Source organism: Diadema antillarum, unplaced genomic scaffold (genome assembly GCF_040938485.1).
Source record: "Diadema antillarum isolate AM-2024a unplaced genomic scaffold, OU_Dant_1.0 seq00000182_RagTag, whole genome shotgun sequence".
Taxonomy (NCBI): domain Eukaryota; kingdom Metazoa; phylum Echinodermata; class Echinoidea; order Diadematoida; family Diadematidae; genus Diadema; species Diadema antillarum.
In genome coordinates this window covers 1718725-1735272 of record NW_027271249.1, presented here as the reverse complement: position 1 = coordinate 1735272, position 16548 = coordinate 1718725, and the positions used below count along the sequence as shown (strand labels likewise).

General features: G+C 39.7%; 1 protein-coding gene across 1 annotated transcript in view; it reads left to right on the top strand.

Moving 5' to 3' along the window:
* Nucleotides 1-10083, top strand: part of LOC139728491 (uncharacterized) — a 60032-nt gene extending 49949 nt beyond the window's left edge. Inside the window, exons 29-38 of the mRNA XM_071639429.1 lie at nt 792-969; nt 1703-1971; nt 2506-2628; nt 4232-4409; nt 4787-5062; nt 5824-5983; nt 6763-6926; nt 7713-7880; nt 8714-8984; nt 9732-10083. Of these exons, the coding sequence (XP_071495530.1) occupies nt 792-969; nt 1703-1971; nt 2506-2628; nt 4232-4409; nt 4787-5062; nt 5824-5983; nt 6763-6926; nt 7713-7880; nt 8714-8984; nt 9732-9922 (1978 nt within the window). The 3' untranslated portion in view covers nt 9923-10083. The remainder of the gene's footprint in view (nt 1-791; nt 970-1702; nt 1972-2505; nt 2629-4231; nt 4410-4786; nt 5063-5823; nt 5984-6762; nt 6927-7712; nt 7881-8713; nt 8985-9731) is intronic.
* Nucleotides 10084-16548: the final 6465 nt, after the last annotated feature.

Below are 16548 nucleotides of genomic sequence, written 5' to 3'. Positions count from 1 at the left end.
ATCTTCTTTTTTGTTTTGTTAAATTTTGTATTGAAGTGGCACAAACACTGTGTGTGTATGGCATGGACTTCTAAATCCAAAAGATATCTTTTAACACTTTGAAATGACCTGCTATGAGCACAATCAAATAGAGAACGATTGACACACTCGGAGTTAAGAGAGAGATTGACTTTATTGGAAGAGCTGCATTCAGCCAACGCTCGAGACAGACTGCCCAAAATATTGAGACTGCCTGCTCATAAATACATCGGTACATTGCTACTACCAGTATGGTGGTCCACCATGATGTGGGGACACCTGTCTCTTTAATCCCTCCGATATACAAGTGATGTGATATTAAGCCCTCCGGCCGACAGAGCTCAGACACCATGTCTGGTCCGAGTCTAGCCTGATTACATAATGTACTACGCACTTACATTCTGGAATGTGTTATTTACTGTAGAAATTGTTATCAACTGGTCATTTGAGTTTACAAACAGTTTTCTGTGCTTTGTACAGTAATATACTATCAATTTCTCAGTTTTCTGTATTTTGTGAATGCCATATAATATGTATTTCAATGTAACATGAAAAGAATACCCTTGATGTAATTTTGAAATTAGTACAGAGAAAGGTAAAAAAAAGTCAGGCTTTCATTCCTAGCTGAACTGTAACCCAGTATTGATAGTTTACTCAATTCAAGTATTTTTTTTAAATGTAGTTAACCCTATGTAGTACAACCATAGATTTGAGGAAGTTTTCTTTTTGCGTTTGGATTAATCGTGTTTACTTTGCATATGTGTTGTCTGTAGTCGAGGGGACTTTGACATGAAGTGCAACCAGGAATCCGTCGCCCTGGAGCCGGTCGTCAAGGCGATCGACGTCGACTTCATCAAGGAGCAACTGGGACAGTTTGTCTCCTACACGGGGTCAAAGGTCGCAGCGTTCGTCCTCGAGAACTGGGAGACGGAGAGGCAGAGGTTCCTGAAGGTGAGCAAAGGTCGAGGCAGCTGTTTGTGGGGTCAAAGGTGATCCGCAACAGAGATGATGAGGGATACAGCAGTATGGTGATACAGTCAAACCTGTCTATAGCGGCCACCGAAGGGATGGAAAAAGTGGCCATTGTAGACAGATGGCTGCTATAGACAGGGTCTTTTACATGGCTTTTCTCTCAGGGGAATTTCAAGAGTAGTTGAATTAACAATCAAGAACCGTAGTGACAAAATAAAATTGGTTTATGTTGACACGTTGACATGTGGCCTTCTCTGTGATTGCAAGAGCATCTTATGTGGAATTCTAATGGAATAACTGAGGCCTGTTTCATAAAGATTTATGATTGATCCTATGCTTGATTTATTGAGCATAACTCAGCGAAACGAGCATAAAATCAATACTGATCATAAGTCTGTTTCATGAAGATACTTATGCTTGATTTAGAGCACAGGTGTAATAGCAGCTACAGTATAACATTTTTGAAATCGCATCATAGGATCAATCTTATGATCAATCTTTATGAAACAGGCCCCAGGTATTACAAGTTAACCCGTTGAAGACTAGTCTTGAGGAAACTCGGGCAGGAGTCTATGGGAAATGTGTGTGTAGCAAAATCAGCCCGTCCTCAGCAACGGGTTAATACTGTAGGCGCTTTGTCACTCGATAGTTGTGTGAAATGAGTGGAATCTCTCTTGATGAGAGACAAATTGATGCTTTGCTTCTCCAATAGGTCTTCCCCCATGAGTACAGGAGGGCCCTGCGGGATACCAAGGCTAAGGCAGAGGCCTTGGAGAAGGCTAAGAAAGAGGCGGAGCTCGTCAATGGACTGCCCAATGGGGTGAATGGCCACGCCCAGAACGGCGAACTGACCAACGGCATAAATGGATGCGGGGACGGGGTGCACGTCACCAAGGAGCCCAAAGTGATTGACATCGAGTCCACTATCCCCGATGTGGAGATACAGCAGAAAACAGTTGAAAGAGTCTTGGACAAGACTAGGTACAAGTTACACTATGCTTTTTTTTTCCCCCCCAGGTGCATCCAGTGTAGTATGATTGCGCCTAGCATTTCTTACTGTATGAAGTTAAGCCTGAAAGGAGTGAATTTCATATTTTATTGACTCTGGAGCATGCAAATTCTTTTGCCCCCATGAAATTCCAGTATCTTTTTTTTTTTCTCTCTTTTATTAAGTCTTGAAATAGATCTAAATTTCAATTCTTTTCTTCCTTGAAATGAAACCGTTTTGTAACATGTTATGAATGTAAATGTATGTTGTGGAAGATAGCACACTTTGAAATTAGGAATTATCTTTTCTGTAATGATCATGCTGAGTCAGAGGTGCTTGTACGCGAACAAAACTAAAAAGAGCATATTTTCTTGAATATGTTTGCAACTTAGAAATTATGACTTTGGCTCTGAATTGCCTGTAAGAGTGTTTTGGAATAAGTTAAATGTACTTAGTACAACATTTCTCAGCTATGTAATTGATATCATCTTTGTGTGGTCTTTGTGTTGTGCTTTTGTCTGTGACAGGGGCTTTGTGAAGTATGGACGGAACAACGACCAGTATCGCAATGTGGGGGTGAGGATGAAGGACTGGGGTGAGATCTACAACCACAAGGGGGTGAAGAAACAGCTCAAGACTCAAGCTGCCAGGTAACAATGGTCTCATTGGTAGCATGGGTGGTAATGGGAAGTGGTAATGAAGACAGTAGTAATGGGGGAAGTGGTAATGGGTGGTGGTAACAAGGCTAATGGTAACAAGAGGCGGTAACAAGGTCAATGGTAACGAGAGACAGTTACAGGGAGGCGGTAATGGGGGAGATTGTAACGGGGAGGTGGTAATGGGGGAGATTGTAATGGGGAGGTGATAATGGGGGAGATTGTAACGGGGAGGTGATAATGGGGAGATTGTAACAGGAAGGTGATAATGGGGAGATTGTAACGGGGAGGTGGAAATGGGGGAGATTGTAACGGGTAGGTGATTATGGGGGAGATTGTAACGGGGAGGTGGTAATGGGGGAGATTGTAACGGGGAGGTGATAATGGGGGAGATTGTAACGGGGAGGTGATAATGGGGGAGATTGTAATGGGGAGGTGACAATGGGGGAGATTGTAACTGGAGGTGGTAATAGGGGAGATTGTAATGGGGGAAGTGATAATGGGGAGATTGTAAGGGGAGGTGATAATGGGGAGATTGTAACAGGGAGGTGATAATGGGGGAGATTGTAATGGGGAGGTGACAATGGGGGAGATTGTAACAGGAGGTGGTAATGGGGGAGATTGTAACGGGGGAAGTGATAATGGAGATTGTAAGGGGAGGTGATAATGGGGGAGATTGTAACGGGGAAGTGGTAATGGGGGAGATTGTAACGGGGAGGTGATAATGGGGGAGATTGTAACGGGGAGGCGGTGATGGGGGAGATTGTAACGGGGAGGTGGTAATGGGGGAGATTGTAACGGGGAAGTGGTAATGGGGGAGATTGTAACAGGGAGGTGATAATGGGGGGCATGGTAATGGGGATGTTGTCATAGGGGGTGATAGTAATGGGTAATGGTAACAGCTAGGGCAAGTGGTAACAAAGCCATTGCTAACGTGGCAATGGTATTACAGGAGGGCATGGTATTTGGAGATGGTAATGGGGATGTGGTAACCGTGGGCATGGCGGAAACAGAAGAGGTCAGTGGTAACACTTTTGGTGGTAATAGGGTGTGATGGCAATGGGGTTGATTGCAGCAGGGGAGGTGATAACAAAGACAGTACGAAGAGGGATAATGGTGACAGGGGGACATGGCAACAGATAGTGGTAACGGGGAGGTGGTAATGGAAGAGGTTTTAATAGGGTGTGATGGTTACAGGGGAGATGGTAAGAAAGACAGTACTAACAGGAGCAATATATAGTAACAGGTGGTGGTAACTGGACAGTAGTAATTGGGAGGTACTACACCGAGAGTGGTTGTACCAGGGGTTGTAGTAACTGGGCCAGTGGTTGGGGAAGTGCTACAAGAACTGTAGGTGGCACAAGGGGGAAAGGTTACAGGGGTGATAATTCAAGAGTGGTGATATGTATTTTCCCCAAATATTTGCCTGTTCTTATTTCAATATGCAGGTCTTCAATCTTTCACAGTTTTCGTGAAAAAGATTCCATCTTTGAAATATTCAATTTGTGCATTGTGTACTGCCTGAATGTTTATGAAAGTTCTCTCTGACTCCACCCATCATCCCCCATCCCTTCCCCCTCACTCTCCCCTCACACAGGTGCATGGACTGTGGCACGCCCTTCTGTCAGGGTCACACAGGCTGCCCCCTGGGTAACATCATCCCGTCCTGGAACGATCTCATCTTCCGCGACAGGTGGCAGGAGGCCCTCGAGCGGCTGCTGGTTACCAACAACTTCCCCGAATTCACCGGCCGCTGCTGCCCGGCTCCATGTGAGGTGTGGTAGAATTGAGTAACGGCTCTCTTCACACACTTTGTCTAAAGAGAGTTTGTGAAATAAGCAAACAAACAATGTTGTTAGATGAAAGTTTATCAAACAAGCAAACAAACAAACAAAAATAATGATAAAGAAACGAGAGACTTGTGAAGTGCGATTTGTGTATGTGCGTTTTCACTCATGAGTCAAAGATATTTGGAATTGCATACACCTAATACCACCGGGAGAGCTACTATTATGATGAGATTCTCCTTAAAGTCTTGTGTATGACCTTAAAGTCTTGGAATGACCAATGCAAACATGAAACAAATCATTCAAAATGGAAATAATTGCGATCTAACATATAAGACAAATTAATTTCTCTCTTTATCTCCCAGGGAGCATGTGTCCTCGGTATTAACGCCCCCGCCGTCACCATCAAGAACATCGAGTGTGCCATCATTGACCACGCCTTCGAGCAGGGCTGGATCCAGGCCCAGCCTCCGGAGTATCGGACGGGGAAGAAGGTGGCCGTGGTCGGGAGCGGGCCCTCTGGCCTGGCTGCGGCCGCCCAGCTGAATAAGGCTGGCCACCTGGTGACCGTCTATGAGAGGAATGACCGGTGTGGGGGTCTGCTCATGTACGGCATTCCAACGATGAAGATGGACAAGCATGTAAGAGTTCTTTCCTTTTTCTGCCACTATGCTTATACCACTCTTTGGCTTTAAACATTTACAGGTAGTTTGAAGTACTCACTGCAATACTCTCTTTGGCATTTTATGGCAATTATAATGTGTTGCTATTTTTGCCAAATCGTTCTTGATCAGTTGATATGGATATGCATGTGCAGTTTTGTACTGTTCTTGTACCAAACACTGATGAAAATGTTTTCTGCTATCAAAGTGTAAAATATGTTATTCCTGGCTGAATAATTTCAAAATAAAGATTAGTCAGATAGATTAGGATTTGAGACAGGAGCGTGATTTTATTTGAACAAAGAAACTGGAATGCTCAAGATTTTCTTCACAAACTATGATATGGTAAGTTGTGAGGCAATGATATCATCAACTCACTCATTTGCGAATTACAACCTGTACATGTCTATCGTTCCAGAGCTATTTGGCAAAAATTGGTGGCAAAATTTTACAATTTCATAATTCACCTACTTATAATCTAATGTTGATCAAATTTTCATGGATGTGGTTTTGTTTTGTGTTGTTTTGTTTTCAGACTAACTTTTAATTGGTCTGGAACTGCCCTGTAGATGTGAGAGGATTGGCTTTTTTTGTTTGTTTGTTCATGTAAAGCTCTAGCACACTTTAAACTGTAAACTTTCTTTTGTTCTGATTTTCAATAATTGAATTGAATTGAGGAGATTGTTGTATTGATGACTATAATGAGGATGAAGAGTAAATTATTTTTTGTCCCCTATCAGGCTGTGGAGCGTCGCCTGAGGTTGATGGAGGAGGAAGGGGTGACGTTCGTTACTAATGCCGCTGTCGGGAAGAATATCAATGGATGGGACCTCCTCAATAACAATGATGCAGTCGTCCTGTGTATGGGATCCACCAGGCCAAGGGACCTTCCCATACCAGGTGTGTGTGTATTTTTGTGTGTGTCTGCTGATGTGTTACTGTGTGTAGTGTTCTTCATTTGTGTGTGTGTGTATGTTGTGTGTCACAAAAGTGTGTCTATGTGAAACTATTTTATTGTGTTATCTATATATCACTGTAAGTGTGTGCATGTTTGTGTGTGAACGAGAAGAAACAGTCTTGTGGTCTTCCCATGTTTTGAAGGTTTTCTTAACATACAATTGTAGCCTCAAAGCAGTATTCACACTGTTTGTGATACCACTCTGTAGAACCCCTCCTTATTTGAGTATCCAAATACAGAGCTAATAACTAGCATGTTTTCACATTTTTAAAAATGTCTTTCTATTTTGGAAGAGTGAAAAAAAGGAGGAATATTTCTTCAATGAAAAATACACACTTTTTCTGTGATATTTGGTTTAGCATTGTTGACACATTGTTGTGGAAATTAAATAGTGCCACTGCCATTTGAATTTTTACTGTCATATGCAATAGGGAGAATTCCCTGTAGCTTACTGTGTTTCTTCACCTTCTCCTGTTTCACAATGTGCCTTGGAATAGTTTTACTACAATGTATGAGATCAGCAGCCCAGCAAGTACATTTCTACACCCACAATGAGCTTGAAATTATTTTTAACTGATGTTGTGATAATTCTGAAGCACCAGCTTCCAATATAGCATATCCAGTACCAGGGGAAATTTGTGAATTGATGAAGTAATACCTGGTATTCAATTGAAGTTGTCAAATAATGAGCAATACTTTCTGGATTTGCTGCTTCCCTCAGGTCGAAACCTGAATGGAATCAAGTACGCCATGCAGTTCCTGGAACCCTGGCAGAAGAGGCAGATGGGGAACCAGTCAGATTATGTTGACGCCAAAGGCAAGGACATCATCATCATCGGTGGAGGCGACACCGGGGTGGACTGCATCGGGACATCGCTGAGGATGGTGAGTTGTGGCAGAATTGATCTTGAGTCCAAACAAAGATGTGAATTTGATCAACTTGGATGTAAACTTATCCCACATGATGTGTGTGATTCTGCATTTTGTAATTTGTGTACATTCATGTGGGTTGTTCATGATGTCAGATAAATGAAAGATGAGATGCGATGATTGTTGAACGTGTAGAACAAGTTGTATATTGTGTACTACCATTTTCTTTTCTTCTACACCATTAAGAGTAGATCAATGATACAGCCTTCCATCTTTTCTCTCTATCTATCTATTCATCTATCTGTCTATCTATCTTCATTGTATCTATCTATCTACCTATCTATCTTCATCTATCTATCTATCTATCTATCTATCTATCTATCTATCTATCTATCTATCTATCTATCTATCTATCTCTCTATCTCTCTAACTAACTATCTATTTATCTAAATCTGTTGCTGTTATTTGCATATTATTATATTCTAACTTGAAGATGTGTTGCTTTCTGTTTGAAGGAAATGTATTGCTGAAGAAGATGGAAAACTGACACATGACTCTCTTCAAGAGAACTATTACAGAAGTATTGCAATATGGCATACTGTCAGAGAATGTTTATATTTCTCTATGTGGACGTTTTTTAAATTTGTCTTAGTTGTATTTAGGGTGCTCCGAGTGTCAATCATATATTAGGGTTTGACTAAAATCTGTGATTGTGTGATATTGGTTACATTTCGGGAATATCAATATTTCTCTCTGTCATAATGTTTTATTTTGTTCTGTTTCTGTGTTGTTCTTATAAAGGATGCTAAGAGCATTACAACATTTGAGATTCTGACAGCACCACCACCAAGCAGAGCCGGCAACAACCCCTGGCCCACGTGGCCTCGCATCATGAGGGTGGACTACGGCCACGCCGAGGTCAAGCTCAAACATGGAAATGACCCTAGGCACTTTGAGATACTCAGTGAGGTAAGACAATGCTGTTTACTCCTGTTGCATTTTTTGGTAATGTCAGAGCTACATTGTATATCTTTCTATTGCAATTGAATGATAAATTGCCCTCCATCGATAGAAATAAGCATGAATCACTCAGTGTTTTAGTAGGAGCCATGCTAAAAAAAAAATCATACTCTGGTTTTGCAAAACTGAGTATATACATTGTATGCCCATGATTTTGTCATGGCTACTACTAAAACACTGAATAATTGTTGCTTATTTATGTGGATGAAGGGCAATTTGTCAATCAGTTGCAATAAAAACAACTTGATGCAAGAATTCATTAATTTAACCTACACCTTAATGTAATATTAACAGTCCAGCTTCAGATGTCTCACTTGCATACATCCTCATGGTACATTCCTGCCTTCCTAGATTAAGGCTTTGGAGGCGAGTATAGTGAGATAAATGATCATGAAAAGTAAAAGTGTGCATTAATGACCTGGAATCTTAAGTTGAATGTTCTTCCCTTAACATGCAAGAGGTCAAAACTTCATCGTTGATATTTTTTTTTTCACGTCATGTGTGGTGGCATCAAGTGATGCAAGTACCTGGTATTTATGAATCAAAGCAAACTAACCCTTGACTTGTCGCAACTTTTCACAAAGAAGAAAACTTGTCTTACAGAAGTCATTAAGGCAAAAAAGTCCTGTTAAGTGTCTGAGACATTGAATGTTTATCCCTGAAATGCAATGACGTCAGTCTTAATTGTGCTTATGGGGGGGGGGGGGGGGGGGAGGGGAATAATTGAGTGGTAATTGACAGGGAATACTATTGCTGGAATTTGTTCAAATTGTGTTGTGCAGGAGTTCTTGGACGACGGAGCTGGCAATGTGACTGGAATCCGCACTGTGGAGATCAAGTGGACCAAGGACGCCACGGGACGATTCAAGATGGACAAGATCCCTGGCACAGAGAAGACCTTCAAGGCAGACCTGGTCCTATTGGCCATGGGCTTCCTTGGGCCAGAGCAGGACCTGATAGATGAACTTGGTCTAGACCAGGACCCAAGGTCCAACATTCAGACACCGAGTGGGAAGTACCAGACCAGCCTGAAGAAGGTGTACGCAGCAGGAGGTCAGTGTTTTTGTTTGTTTGTTTGTTTGTTTGTTTGTTATTTGTTTTTGGTAGTGGTGATAATGATAATGAAGATGATGATGATGGCAAGAATAGAAAATGACAGTGCCGATAGTGATAATGATGCTAGTGATGGTGATGGTGATGATGTGTTGATTATGATTGATGGTGATGAAGATCATTATGGAATGGCAACTGTGATAATGATATTGATGATATTTATGATGGTGGTGAGACTGAAGATAAGGACAGTGCTGAAAGTGGTCATGACGACATTGTTGATGATGATGATGATAGTGATGGTGATGATCATAATGGTAATGATGATAGTAGTAATGATGGTGATGATAATCTTTGTGATAATCTCTGGATGATCGCTGGTGATGTGAGGGTGACAGTGAACTGTGGATGTGATGTCCATAAGTATTGCGGCAATGATGATAGTGATGGTGGATAAGAACTGATAGTGGTGCTGACAAACATAGATAGCTTGGTGGTCTGGACAAGTATGATAATGATGATACTGATGACAGTGAGGTTTCCTATTAGTCTGATTGTGTTACCATGGGAGCATACCAAAAGATGTTGCTCACCAGAGTTGCAGCAAAGCATGTTCCTTGATTTGATACTTTAAATGAATGTTTGAGGGATCATCAAGGGACATCTCTGCAATCTATGTATCTCTTTCTTTCTCAATCTTGCTTTATCTTTCTCTCTGTTTCTGTTTCTTTTCCTCTTCCTCTCCAGACTGTCGCCGTGGCCAGTCTCTCGTGGTCCACGCCATCAACGAGGGTCGCCAGGCGGCCAGGCAGGTGGACCTGGACCTCATGGGCAGCACCAGCCTAGCCGGCCCTGGAGGCGTGGTGCACACCCCCGGCAACAAAGTGTATAACCCCACGGACAAGCTGTACAAGCCCATCATTGAGGCAATGGCATGAGACTGTTCCACTCTTCCAGGGGGGTGAATTAAATGCACGGAAGGTGGCGGTCACCCTCGGATGTCACTCATTAGTGCTACAGCTTGAGGAATGAGGTGCGGTCTAATTATTGATACCCCCTTCTACCATCCCTTGGGGGAGAACACATATCCTCCTTTCCATACAGGTGCTGAATTGTTTCAAATAGAGTGAAGTGGTTGGTCACACTTTCTCGGAACTACTGCATTGTATGTCCACCTGATTCTGCAAGAAGCGACCCCGAAAGTGTTAGCATCACTTGATGTGTCCTGACAAGGGAATATTCAAAGCATCTGATTTTGGAATTCACATCTTTCTGCCGATTTCAATGTGCATAACATGCAAGCATCTCCCTGTTGACTCTCTGGCACCTCCACTATTTTGGACATGGGATAGTTGGAAGTCCTGCATTTGATACAAGGAGGTTGAGTCAACTCGGCTGAGGCTCTACCTACACACAACCAGATGGCAATTAAACAAGGGGGGACTTGATGGTCTGGAAGAATCTTTTACACCTAGTCATTGGTGTGTGTGTGATCTTGAGACACTCCTTGTTTTCCTTATACATGTGAGGTCATGTATGGTTGTCATGGTAGGAACATTTATTATATGCTCATTCTATGCTGTGAGGTGCTCACTGTGTAAGATTTCTTCTTCACCTTTTGATTCTGGGTTCACAATTACAGGAATTGTGTAACTCTATTTTCATTCTGTGCTGTGAGGTGCTCACTGTGTACTCTCATTCTATGCTGTAAGGTACTCACAGTGTAAGATTTTTTCTTCACTTTTTTATTCTTTGAGTACATTGGCAGAAATTGCCGTGAACAGAACAAGTATATGAGCTTTTATATTTGTGCAGTTTGTCGTTAAACAGTCTAATTCTGTCAAGAGTTCAGATGGTAAGGCTTCATTTGCTATTACACTACCAACAATTTTTGGTTAGAGTTGGTTACATTAGACAAAACAATCACCAAAATCATTTTCATAAATGCTGTTTGCAAGCAATTCTGACATCATTAATCATGTTCTTGCCGAGCCAGTAAACTTCTGGTAATTAGAAAAGTGTATTCTGGAAAAATAAAAAATGGACATTTTGATTTAGATATTGCTTTCTCCTTCATTCAATAACTCTGAATGGATTTGCTTTTCAAAGCATTTTATATCTTAAAAGATCTATGTGAATGTTTGTAAGATTTACAGAATACTTTTGAAAGAAAGATTTGTTCTGTGTCAAGTACTTTTTTGGGTTTTTTTCATAAGAGATTATGAAGGGTATATATATATATATATATATATATATATATATATATATATATATATCCGTGCTCACCTATGAGTTTTGTGCATTTTGTATATTCTTTTAATTGCGAGTGTAGAGTGTTAACACAGTGTAAGTCTTTTATTATGCTTCTCAAGATGTATTTCCATGCGATCCATATGACCACTCGGTAGTTGCATATGATCGATGTACGGGTCACAAGGACCAATTTATGAGATTACCTATCAGTGGCTATGTTTGTTGAGTCAAGAGTGCTACAGGGTGGAAAGATTTTGGAATGAGGTTTGCGGGGATGATTGCAAGCAGGGTCAATATGCAGGACGAATTTTCTGCCGTACACTGGACATTTTTCTCATTGCTGGATGGTGAGTCTTTGGTTCTGGCTGTTGATACGGGCAGCTTCTTCACAGCGGGCGGTTAAGCACACAGACCCATGAGAGATTCGGGAGAGTTGGTTCAAAAAGCGCAAGAAGACGTATTTAATTTCAATTGTCTCACATTGTAAATACTGGATTGTATATTCATGCTTAAATGTTGTAAAGGTCAAGACAAATACGTGTATGGGCAAGTATGTCTGAAAAATACCCAGCAGCAAGATATAGGTTGGTCTGGATATTGGAATATAATTTGTAATATGTCATGAAGATGACAGCACTGGTTACTGAAATCCTGAAATTTCAGAGGAAGGGATTTTTCTTGATCAAGTTACAAAGAAGTTTGTAAAGACTTCAAGGAGACGATGTGTTTTAAAACAAAAGGAAAAGAAGACAAATAAATGTAACTAGTTAAATTGTGTAAAGTGATGTACATTTTGTAAATGTCTTTTATGTGCCTGTTGTGCATGCATAAATCAAGTCCAGTATTTCATGATATTCTTTTTGTGTCAAAATTGATAGGATATTAGAGCCAGATACATGGACATGTGTGTGCCCATCACAGCAATACTGCACAAAGCCAAATGAGGAGTTTTGGATGTCTATTATGCACTTTCTGCAAGTGATGAAGTGTAATGAGTTTACCCAGTCTAATTGCATTTTGTGTAAAAAGCAGTAAATTTTTGCAGGGAACAGAACTCTGTGATTCATCAAAACTGGCAATAATCCATAATTACTGTTGTCGCAGTATTATGTTTCGTCTATTGAGAAGTACAATGCATTAAGTCCATATTCTACATAAAACATAACAGCATTAAATTTACAGTATTGCTTGTGAAAGTGCTCAGGTCTTGACTGGTTTGACTGTAAACTTATAAGGAAAAAAAAGTGTCAGTGTCAAGTAGCCCAGGGTTCTGGCAAATATTTGAATACTTTGATGACCACTTATTTTATGACCTTCTGCTGCTGAGAGGAGGATGATGACTTGCATCCCTTTGCGGATTCCTCCTTTACAATGTATGTGCTTTCATGATATGTATCCATGGTAGGGTTGATGTCAGGAGTCAAGCCCATGTGATTACATGTACTGTTGACAAATACTGACAGTTGAAGATGAACGAAGAACTGAATTTTAGGCATTGTTTCAGTAAAGAGTAATTGAAACAATGAATAGCTATTTGTATACTTCGAAACATGCACATGAGTCATCATTTTTTTTGGGGGGGGGTCCTTTTTTGTGATGTCCATGAAAGTAATTTTTCTGAAAGGTACTAGTAAATCTATAGATAATCAAAATGTTGTAAAGAAGCAATCTTTTCAGTGAAATTTCCATAAAAACAGTGAATAGCTATGTTTTGAAACTTTCTCATACGAGCCATCATTATCAGCACTTGTTATGCCTCCGTCCCCATAATGGTGCCAGCAGCACCACTTGGTGCGATGTTAATGATGCAACATTTGTGAGAACTGTGGCAGCATGTCATCTGTGTCTTGTCCATAAGTTATTTTCAAGCCTTATTTCAGCGAAGCAGCCATCAAATGGTGAAATGCTCACTTGTTTTGGAGCATGCTGGTGTTGGAGACATTATATTAAATGATGTTTAAATCAGTTAATGTTTGTTAGAGCTATGGAGGATCATCATTATCTTATAAAGTCACATGACTTACAAATTTTGTTCCATTATGTATTGAATTCAGTGGTAATTTGCATTTTTAAGAGCGTGCAAAGAGTAAGCTTTTTGACTGTACAAAATGTATGCATCAGGGTCTCTTAACCCTTCACAGCACCAACTGAGAACTACACTGTAAGACATTTCTTCTGGAGCTGTATGAAGGGATTTTGTCTTCAGATCTGTCAATCAAAATGAAGGAATGTCTAAATGATAGCATCAGAGGAGTGTCAGGGTTGCCCCTTCAAACAGTTTGTCGTGGGAGTCGCTGCTATCTTCATTCACAGGTTGTAGAGTTCAATGTTACAAATTGACACGACTGATGATGGGACTGCAGTGCTTTGAGGCTGGGAGGATGCACGAACAAGCAAACGTAAACTTGAGTGGAATGAGAAAAATGTGGATGATGAATTAGAGTGGTGCAAAAGTGGCAGTTATAAAATGATATTTGTGCTTTGATATGCAGCATTAAAATTCATAATAAGGAAGCATTTTTTTTAAATGATAACTTTTCCGCATTCTTTTTGTTGTGAAATCCTATCCATGGTAATGATTTAACAAGTTCAGCGTCATGTCTTTTATGTCCCAACAAATGCGCATTTTCTGACTTACTACATATTGATTGATATTTCTGTATGCCTTGGTGTCTTCTGTGTACAGTTCATTTTATCAATCTATTGAGAATCTTTGTTCATGCATGTCCACCAGAGGTTAACAGAAATGGCAGCCCTGAGATTTTAAACTCAGTTGGTGGTAAGGAATACTTTGAAATGAATTCAGAAACATGCTTGTCTTGTTTTCTTTTTTCTTCCATGGTTACTTTTCAGACATTCTTTTCATTTTTGTAAAAAATCTTCCCATGGTTGTGATATTCTTAAACATTTCCTAATTGTCCTTTACAGTTCTTCTGCTTTTCATTTCCTTGACTGATGAAGTATTAAATCGTCTCCTAATCATCATCTTAAATTGCATAGTATGCATGGAAAGGTACCTTATTATTTTTAGTGTCTCAGTACCTACATTGTACACATGATGGCATGTCTGTAAGTTTAGAATATGAATTGTTGTTTAAAAGTAGCACGAAGTGTGGATATTATTATGCAGCTTTTTTTTTATTTTCTCAGCTGCAAGTTGTGTTGACCTTCAAAACTTAATTGCCCTCTGTGATAGGATGAGAATGTTTACACTGTACAATAAACATAAGTTTTGTGTTCCGCTTATGGTATGAATTCAATCATTCAGTTGTAAATGGTGATGCTTGTAAAATGCATCCAAGGGTCCGTCGGTTTTAAGATGTTTTATGAAATGATATACTTGTGTCATGTGACAATACAATGTACATTGTATATGTGGGTCAGTTGCAGTTGTACCCCAGTTCAAAATCCTGCCCTATTTATCGAATGTACTCCAAACAGTGAAGTGCGCACTGGTACAGTCATAGCCTACACCCTATCTTGAATATGCTACAATTGTACCTTCTAGCAATGTCATTATACATACGGTGCTACATGTATAGTGGTGTCTACTTGTATTTTTTTTAGTACACTAGCTTTGCTGGGTTAGTCAGATCACCCCAGCTGATGGATTCAGATCACTCCTATCCCCTTGTGAGGTGCATTTTGTCACATTTTGTCTCAGTGCTGAAACTGAACTTAAAGTTGTGAAAACATTTTGAAGTTTGTGAAAAGAGTATTATTTAACCATTCATAATATATCTGCCATTGTATGATCTTGTGCTTACCAGTATGTGTTTGTTAACTACATTGTAGGTGAAAATTTGAGCTATTTGAGGGATGGGGTAGGGGGTGGGGAAAGAGACTGTTTATGTGCTAATGTGGAAAAATGATCTTTAGTCGGTTATTGTTTTCTGTAGTGTCCAATTAGAAGGTCAAAACAGAGTCATTAAACTCACTTGGTGCCAGTTTTTACCACTTTTCTACAGTATTTTCATTTTTTGTTTTCAAGTATTTCGAAATAAGTGCAGCAGTAATGATTTCGAGCATTAGAGTGTTTGATATCTAGAAACCGTTGTGATAGGATAATAATATGTTGCAAAGAATAAGGAAATCATTGGTTTTTATTGCTGCAACAAATGTAGATCATTAGAGATGAAAGGAAAGTCAACAGTAAATACCTGTTGGCAGTGTTGGTCCTACTTTAACTCTGCTTCATGCTTGTGGAATTCCTACAAAGATTCATCTCCGAAGAATCACCATGTTAATAGGCTGTCTTTTTCAGGAAAATGGTGGGTTTTGCTGGATTTGTTGCGGAATATTGAATAGCATTTTGAATTATACTTGACAAAGGCTGTCTTGAAATAGATGTCTTGGTTTTATCACATGTGATGTTTTGAATGTACTCATTTCCCTATCTGTAATACATTTTAAATTGTTTACTCCCTGTGTAGTCACTATTGATAACATTCTTCCTTTCTTTTTTTAATTCAGATTTTACTTGATATTTCACCTTGCATTGGTCATAAAAAGTATCATTTATGTATTGTGTGTTGAATTAATTGTGTGGGTAAAGTAACACTGTGCAGGAACCTACAAAATGATTGCAATAAATCATGCATTGTGCTGTTTATTCATCATAGATGTGACTTCAAGATGGATTTCTAATTTGTCAGTGTGTGTCCAATGTTGGCAAGTGTTTGACAGGATATTGTAGACTGTTGCATGAGGATTAACTTACTGTATACATGTATGTCATTCATTTTGCGGGATCTGGTGCTGTTTGTGTATTTTAAACATGTGAAAATATCAACTCCGGTCTGGACATGAATGACACATGCACACATACAATGTACATTTCTCTATTCTGTACTCCATGATTGCGAATGTAAAAGACAAGTTCACCTTCATATACATGTTGATTGAGTGAATGCAGCAATACACTATGTCAGTAGAACACATCAGTAGAAGTTTGAGGAAAATCAGACAATCTGTTCAAAAGTTAAAAATTTTTGAAGTTTCAGTGTCACCATCAATTGGATGAAAAGACTAGGACCCTACAATTTGTACTACAGTTTCTGATTTCAGATGCATAGAACAATGTAAAGAAAGCAATAACATAATTAAAAGAAAATGTAACTTATTTTTTCACTTTTCTTGCATAGTCATATAGCGCTGGACTTGCCTATTTCAGAAGGCAGAGGTAAAAATATTATCCTTACCACAGGTCACGGTAACAAGTCGAGGGAATGTGTTGTACTTTTCAAAAAATGGAAATGTTGTTCAATTTTCTTTATCATTTTACACATGTGACATCACAAACTGTAGCAGT